General features: G+C 46.6%; 1 protein-coding gene across 1 annotated transcript in view; it reads left to right on the top strand.

Annotated features, from left to right (window-relative positions):
* LOC115190921 (transcription initiation factor TFIID subunit 2) overlaps positions 1-17,201 on the top strand; it is a 50,339-nt gene that overhangs the window by 25,266 nt on the left and 7,872 nt on the right. Inside the window, exons 10-22 of the mRNA XM_029748954.1 lie at positions 887-972; positions 2,129-2,264; positions 3,526-3,680; positions 4,724-4,838; positions 5,033-5,142; positions 6,768-6,833; positions 9,399-9,500; positions 9,884-10,034; positions 11,654-11,794; positions 11,990-12,100; positions 12,301-12,494; positions 13,712-13,851; positions 16,601-16,670. Of these exons, the coding sequence (XP_029604814.1) occupies positions 887-972; positions 2,129-2,264; positions 3,526-3,680; positions 4,724-4,838; positions 5,033-5,142; positions 6,768-6,833; positions 9,399-9,500; positions 9,884-10,034; positions 11,654-11,794; positions 11,990-12,100; positions 12,301-12,494; positions 13,712-13,851; positions 16,601-16,670 (1,577 nt within the window). The remainder of the gene's footprint in view (positions 1-886; positions 973-2,128; positions 2,265-3,525; positions 3,681-4,723; positions 4,839-5,032; positions 5,143-6,767; positions 6,834-9,398; positions 9,501-9,883; positions 10,035-11,653; positions 11,795-11,989; positions 12,101-12,300; positions 12,495-13,711; positions 13,852-16,600; positions 16,671-17,201) is intronic.

Here is a 17,201-nt window from a genome sequence, read left to right as displayed (position 1 = left end):
ATCCAGGCTGCATCACATCCGGCCGTGATTGGGAGTCCCATAGGGCGGCGCACAATTGGCCCAGCATCGTCCGGGTTTGGCCGGGGTAGGCCGTCATTGTAAATAAGAATTTGTTCTTAACTGACTTGCCTAGTTAAATAAAAAATACAAATATAGGGAATTGGTTATGCTGGTCCCACTCTGCCAAATAATCACATGACTATATTGGTTATGCTGGTCCCACTCTGCCAAATAATCACATGACTATATTGGTTATGCTGGTCCCACTCTGCCAAATAATCACATGACTATATTGGTTATGCTGGTCCCACTCTGCCAAATAAACACATGACTATATTGGTTATGCTGGTCCCACTCTTCCAAATAATCACATGTTTATATTGGTTATGCTGGTCCCTCTCTGCCAAATAATCACATGACTATATTGGTTATGCTGGTCCCACTCTGCCAAATAATCACATGACTATATTGGTTATGCTGGTCCCACTCTGCCAAATAAACACATGACTATATTGGTTATGCTGGTCCCACTCTGCCAAATAAACACATGACTATATTGGTTATGCTGGTCCCACTCTGCCAAATAAACACATGACTATATTGGTTATGCTGGTCCCACTCTGCCAAATAAACACATGACTATATTGGTTATGCTGGTCCCACTCTGCCAAATAAACACATGACTATATTGGTTATGCTGGTCCCACTCTGCCAAATAAACACATGACTATATTGGTTATGCTGGTCCCACTCTGCCAAATAAACACATGACTATATTGGTTATGCTGGTCCCACTCTGCCAAATAAACACATGACTATATTGGTTATGCTGGTCCCACTCTGCCAAAAAAAACACATGACTATATGAAGTGTGGTTTTCTCTCAGGAACTGGACAAGATGGTGGAGTATGAGCTGAAGATGGGAGGAGTTCTCTTACACCCGACCTTCGGTGGAGGCAAAGACAAGGACAAGTGAGAGCAGCTTCCTGTTGGTTCAAAGGTCATTTAACATGGATGATGTATTGCATGAGAACCACCTACTTTCAGTGTCAACACACTTTGATTTATGGCTCCAATGAGGGTGATGAATGTGTTTTCTGTTATAAACTGGGTGGTTCGACCCCTGAATGCTGATTGGCTGACAGCCGTGGTATATCAGACCGTATACCACTGGTATGACAAAACATGTATTTTTACTGCTCTAATTACGTTGGTAACCAGTTTATAATAGCAATGAGGCACCTCGGGGGTTTATGATATATGGCCAATATACCACGGCTGCGTCGTGGTCAAGAACAGCCCTTAGCCGTGGTATATTGGCCGTATACCTCGCCCCCTCGTGCCTTATTGCTTAAACAACCTCTTACTTTCAGTGTCAACACACTTTGATTTGTGGCTCCAATGAGGATGATGAATGTGTTTTCTGTTCTACCAGTCTAAAACCACCTAGTAGCAAGTAAATGACAGGTTAGACATTCCTGTTGCTACTGCTGTTGAGGGTGTTGGTCTACAAGCCTATATGTCTCACAGAGAAGTGGTGTTCTAGTTTTAATTAAAAACCTATATGTCGATGTGAAGATTTCCACCTCCCAACACTGCTGGAGAGTAAAAAAACAAGTGAAGAGTGGGGTTTATTCATTCCAGCCCAATAAACCGCTGGCACCATCTCAAGTGTTTGTCATAAATCAGACCTCTCTCATCTCCTGAAGTGGGCTTGGAGAGCCATCTACATGTTATGCCAACACTTACGCCTTTCTGTGTACTGCCTGTCAATGACTTGGCTAGTAACTCCACGTTGTAGTTTATCTTAAAGTTGCTTCAGTTTACAAGTTGAGGAGGGAAGATAGTGAGTTGTTGAGAAGTAATTTTCTTTTCTGATTTTAATCTTCCTCCCTCTCTCTTCCTCTTTCTCCCCCCTCTCATCTCTCTCCTCATTCCTCACCTCTCTCTCCCCCTCCCTCTCATCTCTCTCTCCCCCTCCCTCTCATCTCTCTCCTCATCCCTCTCATCTCTCTCTCCTCATCCCTCCCTCTCTCCCTCCCTCTCTCCCTCCCTCTCATCTCTCTCTCCTCATCCCTCCCTCCCTCTCTCTCCCCCTCCCTCTCATCTCTCTCTCTCCCTCTCTTAGCCCTACCCCTCACCTCCACTTCTCCATCAAGCACCCTCACACCCTGTCCTGGAAGTACTACAAGATGTTTCAGTGTAAAGCCCACCTGGTAATGAGGCTCATTGAGAACAGGATCAGCATGGAGTTCATGCTGCAGGTCAGCAATTTCTAATCAATCAATAATCCATCCATCATCTAGTATGCACGCTGGTTCTGGTAAACATCTGGCTACACGTGAAGTCTAGTTGTTTAAACACTGATACCTACAGGGATTCAACAGTTTATTAACACACTACATAGCACTACATCAGGTCCCTCCCAGCGCTACATCAGGTCCCAGCACTACATCAGGTCCCTCCCAGCGCTGCATCAGGTCCCTCCCAGCACTACATCAGGTCCCTCCCAGCGCTACATCAGGTCCCAGCACTACATCAGGTCCCAGCACTACATCAGGTCCCTCCCAGCACTACATCAGGTCCCTCCCAGCACTACATCAGGTCCCTCCCAGCGCTACATCAGGTCCCTCCCAGCACTACATCAGGTCCCTCCCAGCGCTACATCAGGTCCCTCCCAGCGCTACATCAGGTCCCTCCCAGCGCTACATCAGGTCCCTCCCAGCACTACATCAGGTCCCTCCCAGCACTACATCAGGTCCCTCCCAGCACTACATCAGGTCCCTCCCAGCACTACATCAGGTCCCTCCCAGCACTACATCAGGTCCCTCCCAGCACTACATCAGGTCCCTCCCAGCACTACATCAGGTCCCTCCCAGCACTACATCAGGTCCCTCCCAGCACTACATCAGGTCCCAGCGCTACATCAGGTCCCTCCCAGCGCTACATCAGGTCCCTCCCAGCGCTACATCAGGTCCCTCCCAGCGCTACATCAGGTCCCTCCCAGCACTACATCAGGTCCCTCCCAGCACTACATCAGGTCCCTCCCAGCACTACATCAGGTCCCTCCCAGCACTACATCAGGTCCCTCCCAGCACTACATCAGGTCCCTCCCAGCACTACATCAGGTCCCTCCCAGCACTACATCAGGTCCCTCCCAGCACTACATCAGGTCCCTCCCAGCGCTACATCAGGTCCCTCCCAGCGCTACATCAGGTCCCTCCCAGCGCTACATCAGGTCCCTCCCAGCGCTACATCAGGTCCCTCCCAGCGCTACATCAGGTCCCTCCCAGCGCTACATCAGGTCCCTCCCAGCGCTACATCAGGTCCCTCCCAGCGCTACATCAGGTCCCTCCCAGCGCTACATCAGGTCCCTCCCAGCGCTACATCAGGTCCCTCCCAGCACTACATTGACTCTTCCCCTGTTCAGCTCCTGAGTCTGACCAGTACAGCGTCCTCGCATAAGTACCAGACGCATGTGGAGTCAGATACATGAACTAGATTATTCTGTTTCCTATCTGCTAGGTGTTCAACAAGTTACTAAGCCTGGCCAGTACAGCGTCCTCGCAGAAGTACCAGTCACATATGTGGAGTCAGATGCTGGTATCCACCCACAGCTTCCTCAAGTCCATCTCCAACGTGTCGGGGAAGGACATAGGACCCCTCATCAAGCAGTGGGTGTATCCTTTAACCTGTCAATCAGAACACTGGAGGGAGAGGTTGTAACGTCACTATAACACTGTAATAGCAGATTAATAGTTAGGACATAGGACTCCTCATCAAGCAGTGGGTGTATCCTTTAACCTGTCAATCAGAACACTGGAGGGAGAGGTTGTAACGTCACTATAACACTGTAATAGCAGATTAATAGTTAGGACATAGGACCCCTCATCAAGCAGTGGGTGTGTCCTTTCAGCTCACTCAGCCTGCTTAGCAGAACACTAAGAGCTGACTGGCCTGGTTAGAGCACTAATGACCGACTGGCCTGGTTAGAGCACTAATGACCGTCTGGCCTGGTTAAAGCACTAACGACCGTCTGGCCTGGTTAAAGCACTAACGACCGTCTGGCCTGGTTAGAGCGCCAACGGCCGACTGGCCTGGTTAGAGCGCCAACGGCCGACTGGCCTGGTTAGAGCGCCAACGGCCGACTGGCCTGGTTAGAGCGCCAACGGCCGACTGGCCTGGTTAGAGCGCCAACGGCCGACTGGCCTGGTTAGAGCGCCAACGGCCGACTGGCCTGGTTAGATCGCTCACGGCCGACTGGCCTGGTTAGATCGCTCACGGCCGACTGGCCTGGTTATAAAGCTGCTTTAAGCAGTGTAATAATTGAACCCTTCAACAGAAGAACCATATATATGCGTTTGGCATTTTCAGATGATGACTGATTTTGTATCTAAGTTCACTGTAATGTCCAGAGTTGTCAACTGACATGGAAATGTATTGTACATATCATCAGTCAGCAGAAAGGACACACTCACTGCTTGTCTATTTATAGTCTGTATGTAATATCAAGACTTTGGATGATTTAATATCCACTATACAGCTGTTAATATACCATATCACCAACATTTTCCAAAACCATTCCTGTGGTTATTACACTGCAGTAATTGAATGATTTACGCTGATTGCTCTAGTTATTACGTTGAACTACCATTGTACCCCTGATTGGGATCTGTACTGTAATTGTTTCAGTTTAGATATTAGCCTTAATTCAAGCCCACAGAGACCAGAGTGCGGTGGTGAAGTTCTTTGGCAGTTTTGCCTTCAACAGGAAACGGAACGTTCTAGAACTGGAGATCCGACAGGACTACACCTCCTCTGGAACACAGAAATATGTGGTAGGTCCTCTTTGAACTGAGTTGGTTTAACTTTACTGGTGTTCGCAATGGGCGCAGTTAGCACTTTTGGGACTATTTGATTGGTTCCATTGTACCAGCAAAGCTAAATCAAGCTACCGCAAGTATTTGACATTTTGTGTTTGACCCAAGTCTGAGATTTAGTAGTAAGGTGAATCACTGTCTTTGTTCTGTAGGGGCCCATCAAGGTGACAGTACAGGAGCTGGATGGATCCTTCAACCACACGCTACAGATCGAAGAGAACAGCCTGAAGCACGACATCCCCTGCCACTCCAAGAGCAGACGGTAAACTCAAGCATCTTGCATCCGTTTCTGTTATTACTAACACATTTCAATAAGCCTAATGCAATGCCATCTTAGCTGTAGTTTGGTGGACCAAGCCTAATGTAATGCCGTCTTAGCTGTAGTTTGGAGGACCAAGCCTAATGTAATGCCATCTTAGCTGTAGTTTGGAGGACCAAGCCTAATGTAATGCCGTCTTAGCTGTAGTTTGGAGGACCAAGCCTAATGTAATGCCGTCTTAGCTGTAGTTTGGAGGATCAAGCCTAATGTAATGCCGTCTTAGCTGTAGTTTGGAGGACCAAGCCTAATGTAATGCCTTCTTAGCTGTAGTTTGGTGGATCAAGCCTAATGTAATGCCGTCTTAGCTGTAGTTTGGAGGATCAAGCCTAATGTAATGCCTTCTTAGCTGTAGTTTGGAGGATCAAGCCTAATGTAATGCCGTCTTAGCTGTAGTTTGGAGGATCAAGCCTAATGTAATGCCGTCTTAGCTGTAGTTTGGAGGACCAAGCCTAATGTAATGCCGTCTTAGCTGTAGTTTGGAGGATCAAGCCTAATGTAATGCCTTCTTAGCTGTAGTTTGGAGGATCAAGCCTAATGTAATGCCGTCTTAGCTGTAGTTTGGAGGATCAAGCCTAATGTAATGCCTTCTTAGCTGTAGTTTGGAGGATCAAGCCTAATGTAATGCCGTCTTAGCTGTAGTTTGGAGGATCAAGCCTAATGTAATGCCGTCTTAGCTGTAGTTTGGAGGACCAAGCCTAATGTAATGCCGTCTTAGCTGTAGTTTGGAGGATCAAGCCTAATGTAATGCCGTCTTAGCTGTAGTTTGGTGGACCAAGCCTAATGTAATGCCGTCTTAGCTGTAGTTTGGAGGATCAAGCCTAATGTAATGCCGTCTTAGCTGTAGTTTGGAGGACCAAGCCTAATGTAATGCCGTCTTAGCTGTAGTTTGGAGGACCAAGCCTAATGTAATGCCGTCTTAGCTGTAGTTTGGAGGACCAAGCCTAATGTAATGCCGTCTTAGCTGTAGTTTGGAGGACCAAGCCTAATGTAATGCCGTCTTAGCTGTAGTTTGGAGGATCAAGCCTAATGTAATGCCGTCTTAGCTGTAGTTTGGTGGACCAAGCCTAATGTAATGCCGTCTTAGCTGTAGTTTGGAGGATCAAGCCTAATGTAATGCCGTCTTAGCTGTAGTTTGGAGGATCAAGCCTAATGTAATGCCGTCTTAGCTGTAGTTTGGAGGACCAAGCCTAATGTAATGCCGTCTTAGCTGTAGTTTGGAGGACCAAGCCTAATGTAATGCCGTCTTAGCTGTAGTTTGGAGGATCAAGCCTAATGTAATGCCGTCTTAGCTGTAGTTTGGAGGATCAAGCCTAATGTAATGCCGTCTTAGCTGTAGTTTGGAGGATCAAGCCTAATGTAATGCCGTCTTAGCTGTAGTTTGGAGGACCAAGCCTAATGTAATGCCATCTTAGCTGTAGTTTGGTGGACCAAGCCTAATGTAATGCCTTCTTAGCTGTAGTTTGGAGGATCAAGCCTAATGTAATGCCATCTTAGCTGTAGTTTGGAGGATCAAGTGTCCCTCAGTTTATCTCCACCTCCTTAGAGTTTCTATTTTCTTCCTGCTCCAGAAACAAGAAGAAGAAGATCCCTTTGATGAACGGGGAGGAGGTTGACATGGACCTGTCTGCTATGGAGTAAGACTTTATACTGTTCCCCTTCTCTCTCTCTCTCTCTCTCTCTCTCTCTCTCTCTCTCTCTCCTGTCTGCTATGGAGTAAGACTTTATACTGTTCCCCTTCTCTCTCTCTCTCTCTCTCTCTCTCTCTCTCTCTCTGTCTCTCTGTCTCTCTGGTCGCTCTGTCCTACTCTGTCTCTCTCTCTCTCTCTCTGTCCTCTCTTCTCTGTCTCTCCCTCTCTGCTCTCTCTCTCTCGTCTCTCTCTCTCTCTCTCATCTCCGGCCTCTCTCTCTCTCTCTCATCTCCGGCCTCTCTCTCTCTCTCTCATCTCTCCTCTCTCTCCCTCTCTCTCTCTCCTCCTCTCTCTCCTCTCCTCCGCTCTCTCTCCTCTCTCTCTCTCTCTCTCTCTCCTCTCTCTCTTCTCCCCTCCTCTCTCTCTCCTCTCTCCTCTCTCTCTGTCTCTCTCTCTTCTCTCTCTCTCTTCTCTCTCTCCTCTCTCCTCTCCTCTCTCTCTCTCTCTTCTCTCTCTCTCTGTCTCTGTCTCTCTCTTCTCTGTCTCTCTTCTCTCTCTCTCTCTTCTCTCTCTCTGTCTCTCTCTCTCTCTCTCTCCTGTCTGCTATGGAGTAAGACTTTATACTGTTCCCATTCTTATTCACTCATCTCCTCAGAAGTCAGTCTGCAGGGTGCCAGTGGTCAAGGCTGCCCAGCCCAGGGTGTCTCTTTCTTCTGACCCCCCCTCTGTTCAGTCTACTCTAAAGTGATCGCTCTACTCTGATCTGGTTTGATGACTGACTGTCTGCTCCAGCTTGTTTTCTCAGTGGCCAGTGAAGTAGAGGCAGGAACAGGGCCAGCAGTACTGATACTACAGAGCTGGGGAGAGCAGCACTGATACATACAACAGGGCTGGGGAGAGCAGCACTGATACTACAGAGCTGGGGAGAGCAGCACTGATACATACAACAGGGCTGGGGAGAGCAGCACTGATACTACAGAGCTGGGGAGAGCAGCACTGATACATACTACAGGGCTGGGGAGAGCAGCACTGATACATACAACAGGGCTGGGGAGAGCAGCACTGATACATACTACAGAGCTGGGGAGAGCAGCACTGATACATACAACAGGGCTGGGGAGAGCAGCACTGATACATACTACAGAGCTGGGGAGAGCAGCACTGATACATACTACAGAGCTGGGGAGAGCAGCACTGATACATACAACAGGGCTGGGGAGAGCAGCACTGATACATACTACAGAGCTGGGGAGAGCAGCACTGATACATACTACAGAGCTGGGGAGAGCAGCACTGATACATACTACAGAGCTGAGGAGAGCAGCACTGATACATACTACAGAGCTGGGGAGAGCAGCACTGATACATACTACAGAGCTGGGGAGAGCAGCACTGATACATACTACAGAGCTGGGGAGAGCAGCACTGATACATACTACAGAGCTGGGGAGAGCAGCACTGATACATACTACAGAGCTGGGGAGAGCAGCACTGATACATACTACAGAGCTGGGGAGAGCAGCACTGATACATACTACAGAGCTGGGGAGAGCAGCACTGATACATACTACAGGGCTGGGGAGAGCAGCACTGATACTACAGAGCTGGGGAGAGCAGCTATGGCTGTTACCGAGCAGTGAGAAACTAACCAACAACCCAGCAGGCAGTTACATCTGTCTGCAGCCCTCCTGCCAAGTCTTGGGCACCTTTAACATCACTCTAGCCAGGCAGGCCTCCAATAACCCCTCTGGTGTTGTGTCGTCTGCCTGCTTCTCTCTCCACTGTTTAAACAGTGGCAGGTGTTGGCTTCAGTCAATCACTTCTGTTTGGTTTAGATTTGGTCCATCTTACCCTCAGAGGAAACAGCAGGCTGTAAATTAATTTCAGGTCTATATCCTACCCTCAGTAGTTTACATCCTACCCTCAGTAGGTTACATCCTACCCTCAGTAGGTTACATCCTACCCTCAGTATGTTTACGTCCTACCCTCAGTATATTTACGTCCTACCCTCAGTATATTTACGTCCTACCCTCAGTATATTTACGTCCTACCCTCAGTATATTTACGTCCTACCCTCAGTATATTTACGTCCTACCCTCAGTATATTTACGTCCTACCCTCAGTATATTTACGTCCTACCCTCAGTATATTTACGTCCTACCCTCAGTATATTTACGTCCTACCCTCAGTATATTTACGTCCTACCCTCAGTATATTTACGTTCTACCATCATTAGTTTACGTCCTCCCTCAGTATGTTTACGTCCTCCCTCAGTATATTTACGTCCTACCCTCAGTATATTTACGTCCTACCCTCAGTATATTTACGTCCTACCCTCAGTATATTTACGTCCTACCCTCAGTATATTTACGTCCTACCCTCAGTATATTTACGTCCTACCCTCAGAGGGAATAAAGGATCTCGCCATTAAAATAATCAACATATTTCAGAGTTAAAAGTTTCAGTCAAATCAGTTGAATTCAGACAAGCCACCCTCCTTAACAGACAAGTGTTCCGTTCGTTCCGTTCCACAAAGAATCTAAAACTTAACGAACTCTGTTTCTCACGCAGTGCGGATTCTCCTTTGCTGTGGATCCGGATCGATCCAGACATGTCTATCCTGCGTAAGGTGGAGTTTGAGCAGGCAGACTTCATGTGGCAGTACCAGCTCAGGTACAGGACTCTTCACCTTTTACTTTTAGGGACTGACTGTTGCATGGATTTGTTTCTTCATGTATTCTTGAGCACAAGTTAAAAAAGACTATCCTTATTTACAAACATGACAAAGATGACTACAGATCACGCCACAGAGCCGTGACCACAGATCACGCCACAGAGCCGTGACCACAGATCACGCCACAGAGCCGTGACCACAGATCACGCCACAGAGCCGTGACCACATCACGCCACAGCGCCGTGACCACAGATCACGCCACAGAGCAATGATTGCACAAGCTATAGATCTGACATTTCAACATGAAGTTCAATGCGAACTAGAAAAGGTGTGTTTGCTTGTCCTGGAAGTATTCTTCATGGTTCAGAACTATCTTCCTCAGGTACGAACGGGACGTAGTGGCCCAGGAGGAGTCTATTTTAGCCCTGGAGAAGTTCCCCACGCCGGCCTCCCGTCTGGCCCTCACTGACATCCTGGAACAGGACCAGTGTTTCTACAAGGTCCGCCAGGGGGCCTGCTTCTGCCTCGCCAAGGTAAGAAGTACACTTCACCCACCCATCCATCTTTATCCCTCCATTGATTCATTAACCATGGTAGGGTTTTAGTGTGATGAATCCAGAGTTGAGCACATCATTCCTTTATTCTAAGTCAAGGGGACTGCTGTGCCATTAGGCCACTAACCTTCCTAGTCTTCGTTCTTCTTTTAAAACCTAATTCCACAACCCCTGTAAAACGTTATCGTGTGGATTTTTTTGCTTTATCCTTCAAACCCCCCTCCTATATCTGATTGATTTCCTCCATTTATAATATTTTCATCTGAATCCATATTTCCTTAAAATCAAAAATGGATGTGGAGTTCCATCAGGTTTCATTGGCTTCCAGAATTGAATTTAGCTAGTTGATGGTCTTTCAGACCACAGGATGTTAACGGGTAACCCTGATAGCCTTGGCAGGCCAGTGATAGGCTGTCTTTGTTGAAAGAGTGGGAGCCGGCAGGAAAGGCTTAGGGGCAAGTCCAAGCAGAGTCCACACCCACACTTAGATACACACACTCACATATACACACACCCGTCCACCCCAGGGCCTTGTTTACCTTGCCCTCAGCTCTGTCCTCTCTAATATCCTGCTGAGAGAGAGCAGGTAAACCCTCGGCTCTGTCCTCTCTAATATCCTGCTGAGAGAGAGCAGGTAGACCCTCAGCTCTGTCCTTCTCTCTAATATCCTGCTGAGAGAGAGCAGGGAGACCCTCAGCTCTGTCCTTCTCTCTAATATCCTGCTGAGAGAGAGCAGGGAGACCCTCAGCTCTGTCCTTCTCTCTAATATCCTGCTGAGAGAGAGCAGGGAGACCCTCAGCTCTGTCCTTCTCTCTAATATCCTGCTGAGAGAGAGCAGGGAGACCCTCAGCTCTGTCCTTCTCTAATATCCTGCTGAGAGAGAGCAGGTAGACCCTCAGCTCTGTCCTTCTCTAATATCCTGCTGAGAGAGAGCAGGGAGACCCTCAGCTCTGTCCTTCTCTCTAATATCCTGCTGAGAGAGAGCAGGGAGACCCTCAGCTCTGTCCTTCTCTCTAATATCCTGCTGAGAGAGAGCAGGGAGACCCTCAGCTCTGTCCTTCTCTCTAATATCCTGCTGAGAGAGAGCAGGGAGACCCTCAGCTCTGTCCTTCTCTAATATCCTGCTGAGAGAGAGCAGGGAGACCCTCAGCTCTGTCCTTCTCTCTAATATCCTGCTGAGAGAGAGCAGGGAGACCCTCAGCTCTGTCCTTCTCTCTAATATCCTGCTGAGAGAGAGCAGGGAGACCCTCGGCTCTGTCACTTCCTCATGTAACAGGCTAGAAGCCAGTCTGCTAGAAGCCAATTGTTCTGAACTCTGGAAAATCTAATCATAGTTACACTCTCTTGTCCCTTGCAGTTAACTTTCAAATGAATAGCACAACGTTTTGTCTAGGAAACCTTCTTCAGAGTGTCATGTGTCATCGTAGTTAGATTACTAGCTAATACGTCTATTATTTAGTATCTTCTGTGTCTAGATAGTGAAACTCCACTCTTCTGTGAAGTGCCTGTTCACCAGGATAGCTAGCTGTCACACATCAGCTCAAATAGAACAGGAGGAGGAAGCTGTATCACGTATTTCCTGTTTTTAATATTCATAGATAGCCAACTCCATGATGAGCACCTGGACCGGTCCTCCAGCCATGAAGTCTCTGTTCACCAGGATGTTCTGCTGTAAGAGCTGTCCAAACATCGTCAAGACCAACACCTTCATCAGCTTCCAGAGCTACTTCCTACAGAAGGTATTTAACGTAGATCACGAGACTGTCTGTTTGTTAAATATCTTATCAGTCATGGGAAACGTGTTACACACTGTCGAGGTTTTTACTTCGTCACTGAACCTAAACCTTTAGGAAACAATGGCGGAACAAAATCTCAATTAGTTTCCTTGTAAATTGCAAGAAATGTGTAATGAGCTGTGTTTGATCTATACCTAGACCATGCCTGTAGCCATGGCTCAGCTCAGAGACATCCAGAACCTCTGTCCCAAAGATGTCCTCAACTTCATCCTGGACCTCATCAAGTACAACGACAACAGGAAGAACAAGGTGAGATGGGGTTTGTTTTGTTGTGACCAGTGAATAGAAGGGGACAGGGTGAAGGAGATGAACCGTTCAGAGAGTGTTGGACCAGAGATCGCCATCATTGCTAATCCTGAATGGTGTTCTGGAGTTGGCTGTGCTGACCACTGGGCCAGACTGACCCGGCACTAATGGCTTTAATGTTGTTGTTTTTCTCTTTTTCCTAGTTCTCTGACAACTACTACCGTGCCGAGCTGATTGATGCCCTCACCAACTCCCTGACCCCGGCCATCAGCATCAGTAACGAGGTGCGCACCGTGGACAACCTCAACGGAGACGTACGCCTCATCCTGGAGGAGATCACACGGTCTCTTAACATGGAGAAACTACTGCCCAGCTACCGCAACACCATCACTGTCAGGTAGAGATAATCACTACTATAGATACCCACTATACATTATACTATATAAACTAAACATCCTGGAGGAGATCATCACTACTGTCCAGCTACCACAACACCATCACTGTCAGGTAGAGATAATCACTACTATAGATACCCACTATACATTATACTATATAAACTAAACATCCTGGAGGAGATCATCACTACTGTCCAGCTACCACAACACCATCACTGTCAGGTAGAGATAATCACTACTATAGATACCCACTATACATTATACTATATAAACTAAACATCCTGGAGGAGATCATCACTACTGTCCAGCTACCACAACACCATCACTGTCAGGTAGAGATAATCACTACTATAGATACCATTATACTATATAAACTAAACATCCTGGAGGAGATCATCACTACTGTCCAGCTACCACAACACCATCACTGTCAGGTAGAGATAATCACTACTATAGATACCCACTATACATTATACTATATAAACTAAACATCCTGGAGGAGATCATCACTACTGTCCAGCTACCACAACACCATCACTGTCAGGTAGAGATAATCACTACTATAGATACCCACTATACATTATACTATATAAACTAAACATAAATGGTGGTTTTTAGTGGTGGTACCAGTGGGTGGTGGTAAATGGTGGTGGTAAATGGTGGTGGTAAGTGGTGGTGGTAAGTGGTGGTGGTAAGTGGTGGTGGTAAGTGGTGGTGGTAAATGGTGGTAAGTGGTGGTAAATGCGGGTGCTTGATGTCAGTGTTTTGATTGGCCGCTTTTAGTGGCTGGTTTTACATTGTGTTGATCGATAAACGATTGACCAAATAGTGGTTGACCCAAAGTGTCATTGTTGAACTGGCTGGTGTGGAAGCTTTTTGGCCCTTGTACCCTCTCCCAAATATTGCCAAACACGTCCTGTACAGGAAGCTAGTTGAGTGCCAGGGTAAACTTTCCCACCTGCATGATCTTATCAATCAAAATGCCTTAAAGGCACAATCTGCAACTTTGATTTCCAGTTGTAGAACTCCAAATCTTTTTAACCCTAAAGGGTATTGGTGCGTTAGAAATCAGGAACTATGATTAGGCTTATAGCTGAGTGACCCCTCTCTCCTCCATTCCTCTCTCTCTCGCTCTCGCTCTCTCTTTCTCGCTCTCTCTCTCCTCCATCTCTCTCGCTCTCTCCTCCATCCCCCCTCTCTCTTTCTTCCCTCTCTCCAGTTGTCTCAGAGCTATCCGGATGCTTCAGAAGAATGGTCATATTCCCAGTGACCCCTCTCTGTTTAAATCCTATGCAGAATATGGACACTTTGTGGATGTGCGTGTCGCAGCACTGGAAGCTGTAGTGGACTACACAAGAGGTATGCACCAAACTAGTAGTGCACTACATTTAGCCAGATCAACATAGGGTTAGAATTAGTCCCATAGGGCTCTAATCAATGGAAACAGGATCAATGGAAACAGGATGCACCTGAGCTCAATTTCGAGTTTATAGCAAAGGGTCTGAATACTTGCAAAAATGTTTAAAAACTGTATTCGCTTTGTCATTATGAGGTATTGTGTGTAGACTGAGGAAAAACATTTATTTAATCCATTTTAGGATAAGGCTGTAATTTAACAAAATGTGGAAATAGGGAAGGGAATACTTTCCGAATGCACTCTGCAAGGAGACTAGCGTGCCATTTCAGACACAGCCTAGTTCTCTGGGGTGAACACCTTGACCCTAAATATCCCTCCATCCAGACTGTCACCAGTCAGTCTGTTTTAATCTCTGGGGTGAACACCTTGACCCTAAATATCCCTCCATCCAGACTGTCACCAGTCAGTCTGTTTTAATCTCTGGGGTGAACACCTTGACCCTAAATATCCCTCTATCCAGACTGTCACCAGTCTGTCTGTTTTAATCTCTGGGGTGAACACCTTGACCCTAAATATCCCTCCATCCAGACTGTCACCAGTTAGTCTGTTTTAATCTCTGGGGTGAACACCTTGACCCTAAATATCCCTCCATCCAGACTGTCACCAGTCAGTCTGTTTTAATCTCTGGGGTGAACACCTTGACCCTAAATATCCCTCCATCCAGACTGTCACCAGTCAGTCTGTTTTAATCTCTGGGGTGAACACCTTGACCCTAAATATCCCTCCATCCAGACTGTCACCAGTCAGTCTGTTTTAATCTCTGGGGTGAACACCTTGACCCTAAATATCCCTCCATCCAGACTGTCACCAGTCAGTCTGTTTTAATCTCTGGGGTGAACACCTTGACCCTAAATATCCCTCCATCCAGACTGTCACCAGTCAGTCTGTTTTAATCTCTGGGGTGAACACCTTGATCCTAAATATCCCTCCATCCAGACTGTCACCAGTCAGTCTGTTTTAATCTCTGGGGTGAACACCTTGATCCTAAATATCCCTCCATCCAGACTGTCACCAGTCAGTCTGTTTTAATCTCTGGGGTGAACACCTTGACCCTAAATATCCCTCCATCCAGACTGAATGGCATCTTTCTCAGTCGTCAGTCTGTTTCACTCTGTGGGCTGTAGCTACTAGCTAGAGAGACAGCATCTCACCTGTAGAAGCAACATGCGCACACGCGCACACACACGCGCACACACACACACACACACACACACACACACACACACACACACACACACACTCCCTGCTATAAACCTCATAATAAACTATGTGGTTCCAGCCCTGAATGCTGATTGGCTGACAGCCGTGGTATATCAGAGGTATACCCGTATACCACGGGTAGGACAAAAAAATGTATTTACTGCGCTAATTACATTAGTAACCAGTTTATAATAGCAATAAGACACCTCTGGGGTTTGTGTTGTATGGCCTATACACCACGGCTAAGGGCTGTATCCAGGCACTCCGCGATGCGTCGTGTCTAAGAAAAACCCTTAGCCGTGGTATTGGCCATATACCACAAACCACAAAGGTGTCTTACTGCTTAATGAATCAACCTCCTAGTCCATGCTGTCCTCAGATAAGGCTCTGGACAGAAGTAGTGCACTAAAGTAATGCCATTTTGGACACATCCTAGGGTTTAACCCTAAATGTTCATCTCCCTCCATCCAGACAGTTTCACTCCGTCTACCGAGAGAGTAGAGAGTTCCTGTTATAGTAGTAACATCACACTGACTCCTACCTAGAGAGTATCCCTTCTTGTTATAGTAGTAACATCACACTGACTCCTACCTAGAGAGTATCCCTTCTTGTTATAGTAGTAACATCACACTGACTCCTACCTAGAGAGTATCCCTTCTTGTTATGGTAGTAACAGCACTCTAACTCCTATCTAGAGAGTATCCCTTCTTGTTGTAGTAGTAACATCACACTGACTCCTACCTAGAGAGTATCCCTTCTTGTTATAGTAGTAACATCACACTGACTCCTACCTAGAGAGTATCCCTTCTTGTTATAGTAGTAACATCACACTGACTCCTACCTAGAGAGTGTCCCTTCTTGTTATAGTAGTAACATCACACTGACTCCTACCTAGAGAGTATCCCTTCTAGTTATGGTAGTAACATCACACTGACTCCTATCCAGAGAGTATCCCTTCTTGTTATAGTAGTAACATCACACTGACTCCTACCTAGAGAGTGTCCCTTCTTGTTATAGTAGTAACATCACACTGACTCCTACCTAGAGAGTATCCCTTCTAGTTATGGTAGTAACATCACACTGACTCCTATCCAGAGAGTATCCCTTCTTGTTATAGTAGTAACATCACACTGACTCCTACCTAGAGAGTGTCCCTTCTTGTTATAGTAGTAACATCACACTGACTCCTACCTAGAGAGTATCCCTTCTAGTTATGGTAGTAACAGCACTCTGACTCCTACCTAGAGAGTATCCCTTCTTGTTATAGTAGTAACATCACACTGACTCCTACCTAGAGAGTATCCCTTCTAGTTATGGTAGTAACAGCACTCTGACTCCTATCCAGAGAGTATCCCTTTCCAACACGCTCTGACACACAATCCCTGCTGATGATTAATTATGTTTATAAATCTCACAGCCCTGCCTGCCTACCTGGCTGTCAGGACAGAGGTGTGTGTGTGTGGTCTGTTTTAACATGCTGTTTATTGCTAGTTGACAGGAGCTCCGTGGAACTGCAGTGGCTGCTCAACATGGTCCAGAATGACCCGGCTCATTACATCAGGTACTGTGTGTGTGTGTGTGTGTGTGTGTGTGTGTGTGTGTGTGTGTGTGTGTGTGTGTGTGTGTGTGTGTGTGTGGGTGTGGTTGGGTTGGGTTGGCTGCCTCATACATAAAGATGCATCATCGTGTATTTATCTGCCTTCAAAATATGGGGACATTTTGTCTTAAGGCAGCAAGACAACGGGGTAGTTATTTAGTGCTGTGTAAAAACAAGGACTGTTACAGTGAATTTATCAACTGATTAACTCATTTAGACCTGTAGTCTGAGGAAATGTATTGATCATACTTAATGCTCAGCCGTTTGAATCTAAATATATTCATCCTAATTGTGTCCCTTATTAGTGGATATTTTCCATGTCCCAGGAAAGTTGTTATGTGATGGTTTGTCAGGGAAAGGTGTTATGTGATGGTTTGTCCCAGGAAAGGTGTTATGTGATGGTCTGTCCCAGGAAAGGTGTTATGTGATGGTCTGTCCCAGGAAAGGTGTTATGTGATGGTCTGTCAGGGAAAGGTGTTATGTGATGGTTTGTCA

This window comes from Salmo trutta, unplaced genomic scaffold (genome assembly GCF_901001165.1).
Source record: "Salmo trutta unplaced genomic scaffold, fSalTru1.1, whole genome shotgun sequence".
Classification (NCBI taxonomy): Eukaryota; Metazoa; Chordata; class Actinopteri; order Salmoniformes; family Salmonidae; genus Salmo; species Salmo trutta.
Note: the sequence above shows the minus strand (reverse complement) of the source record. Positions and strands in the feature narration are given on the sequence as shown.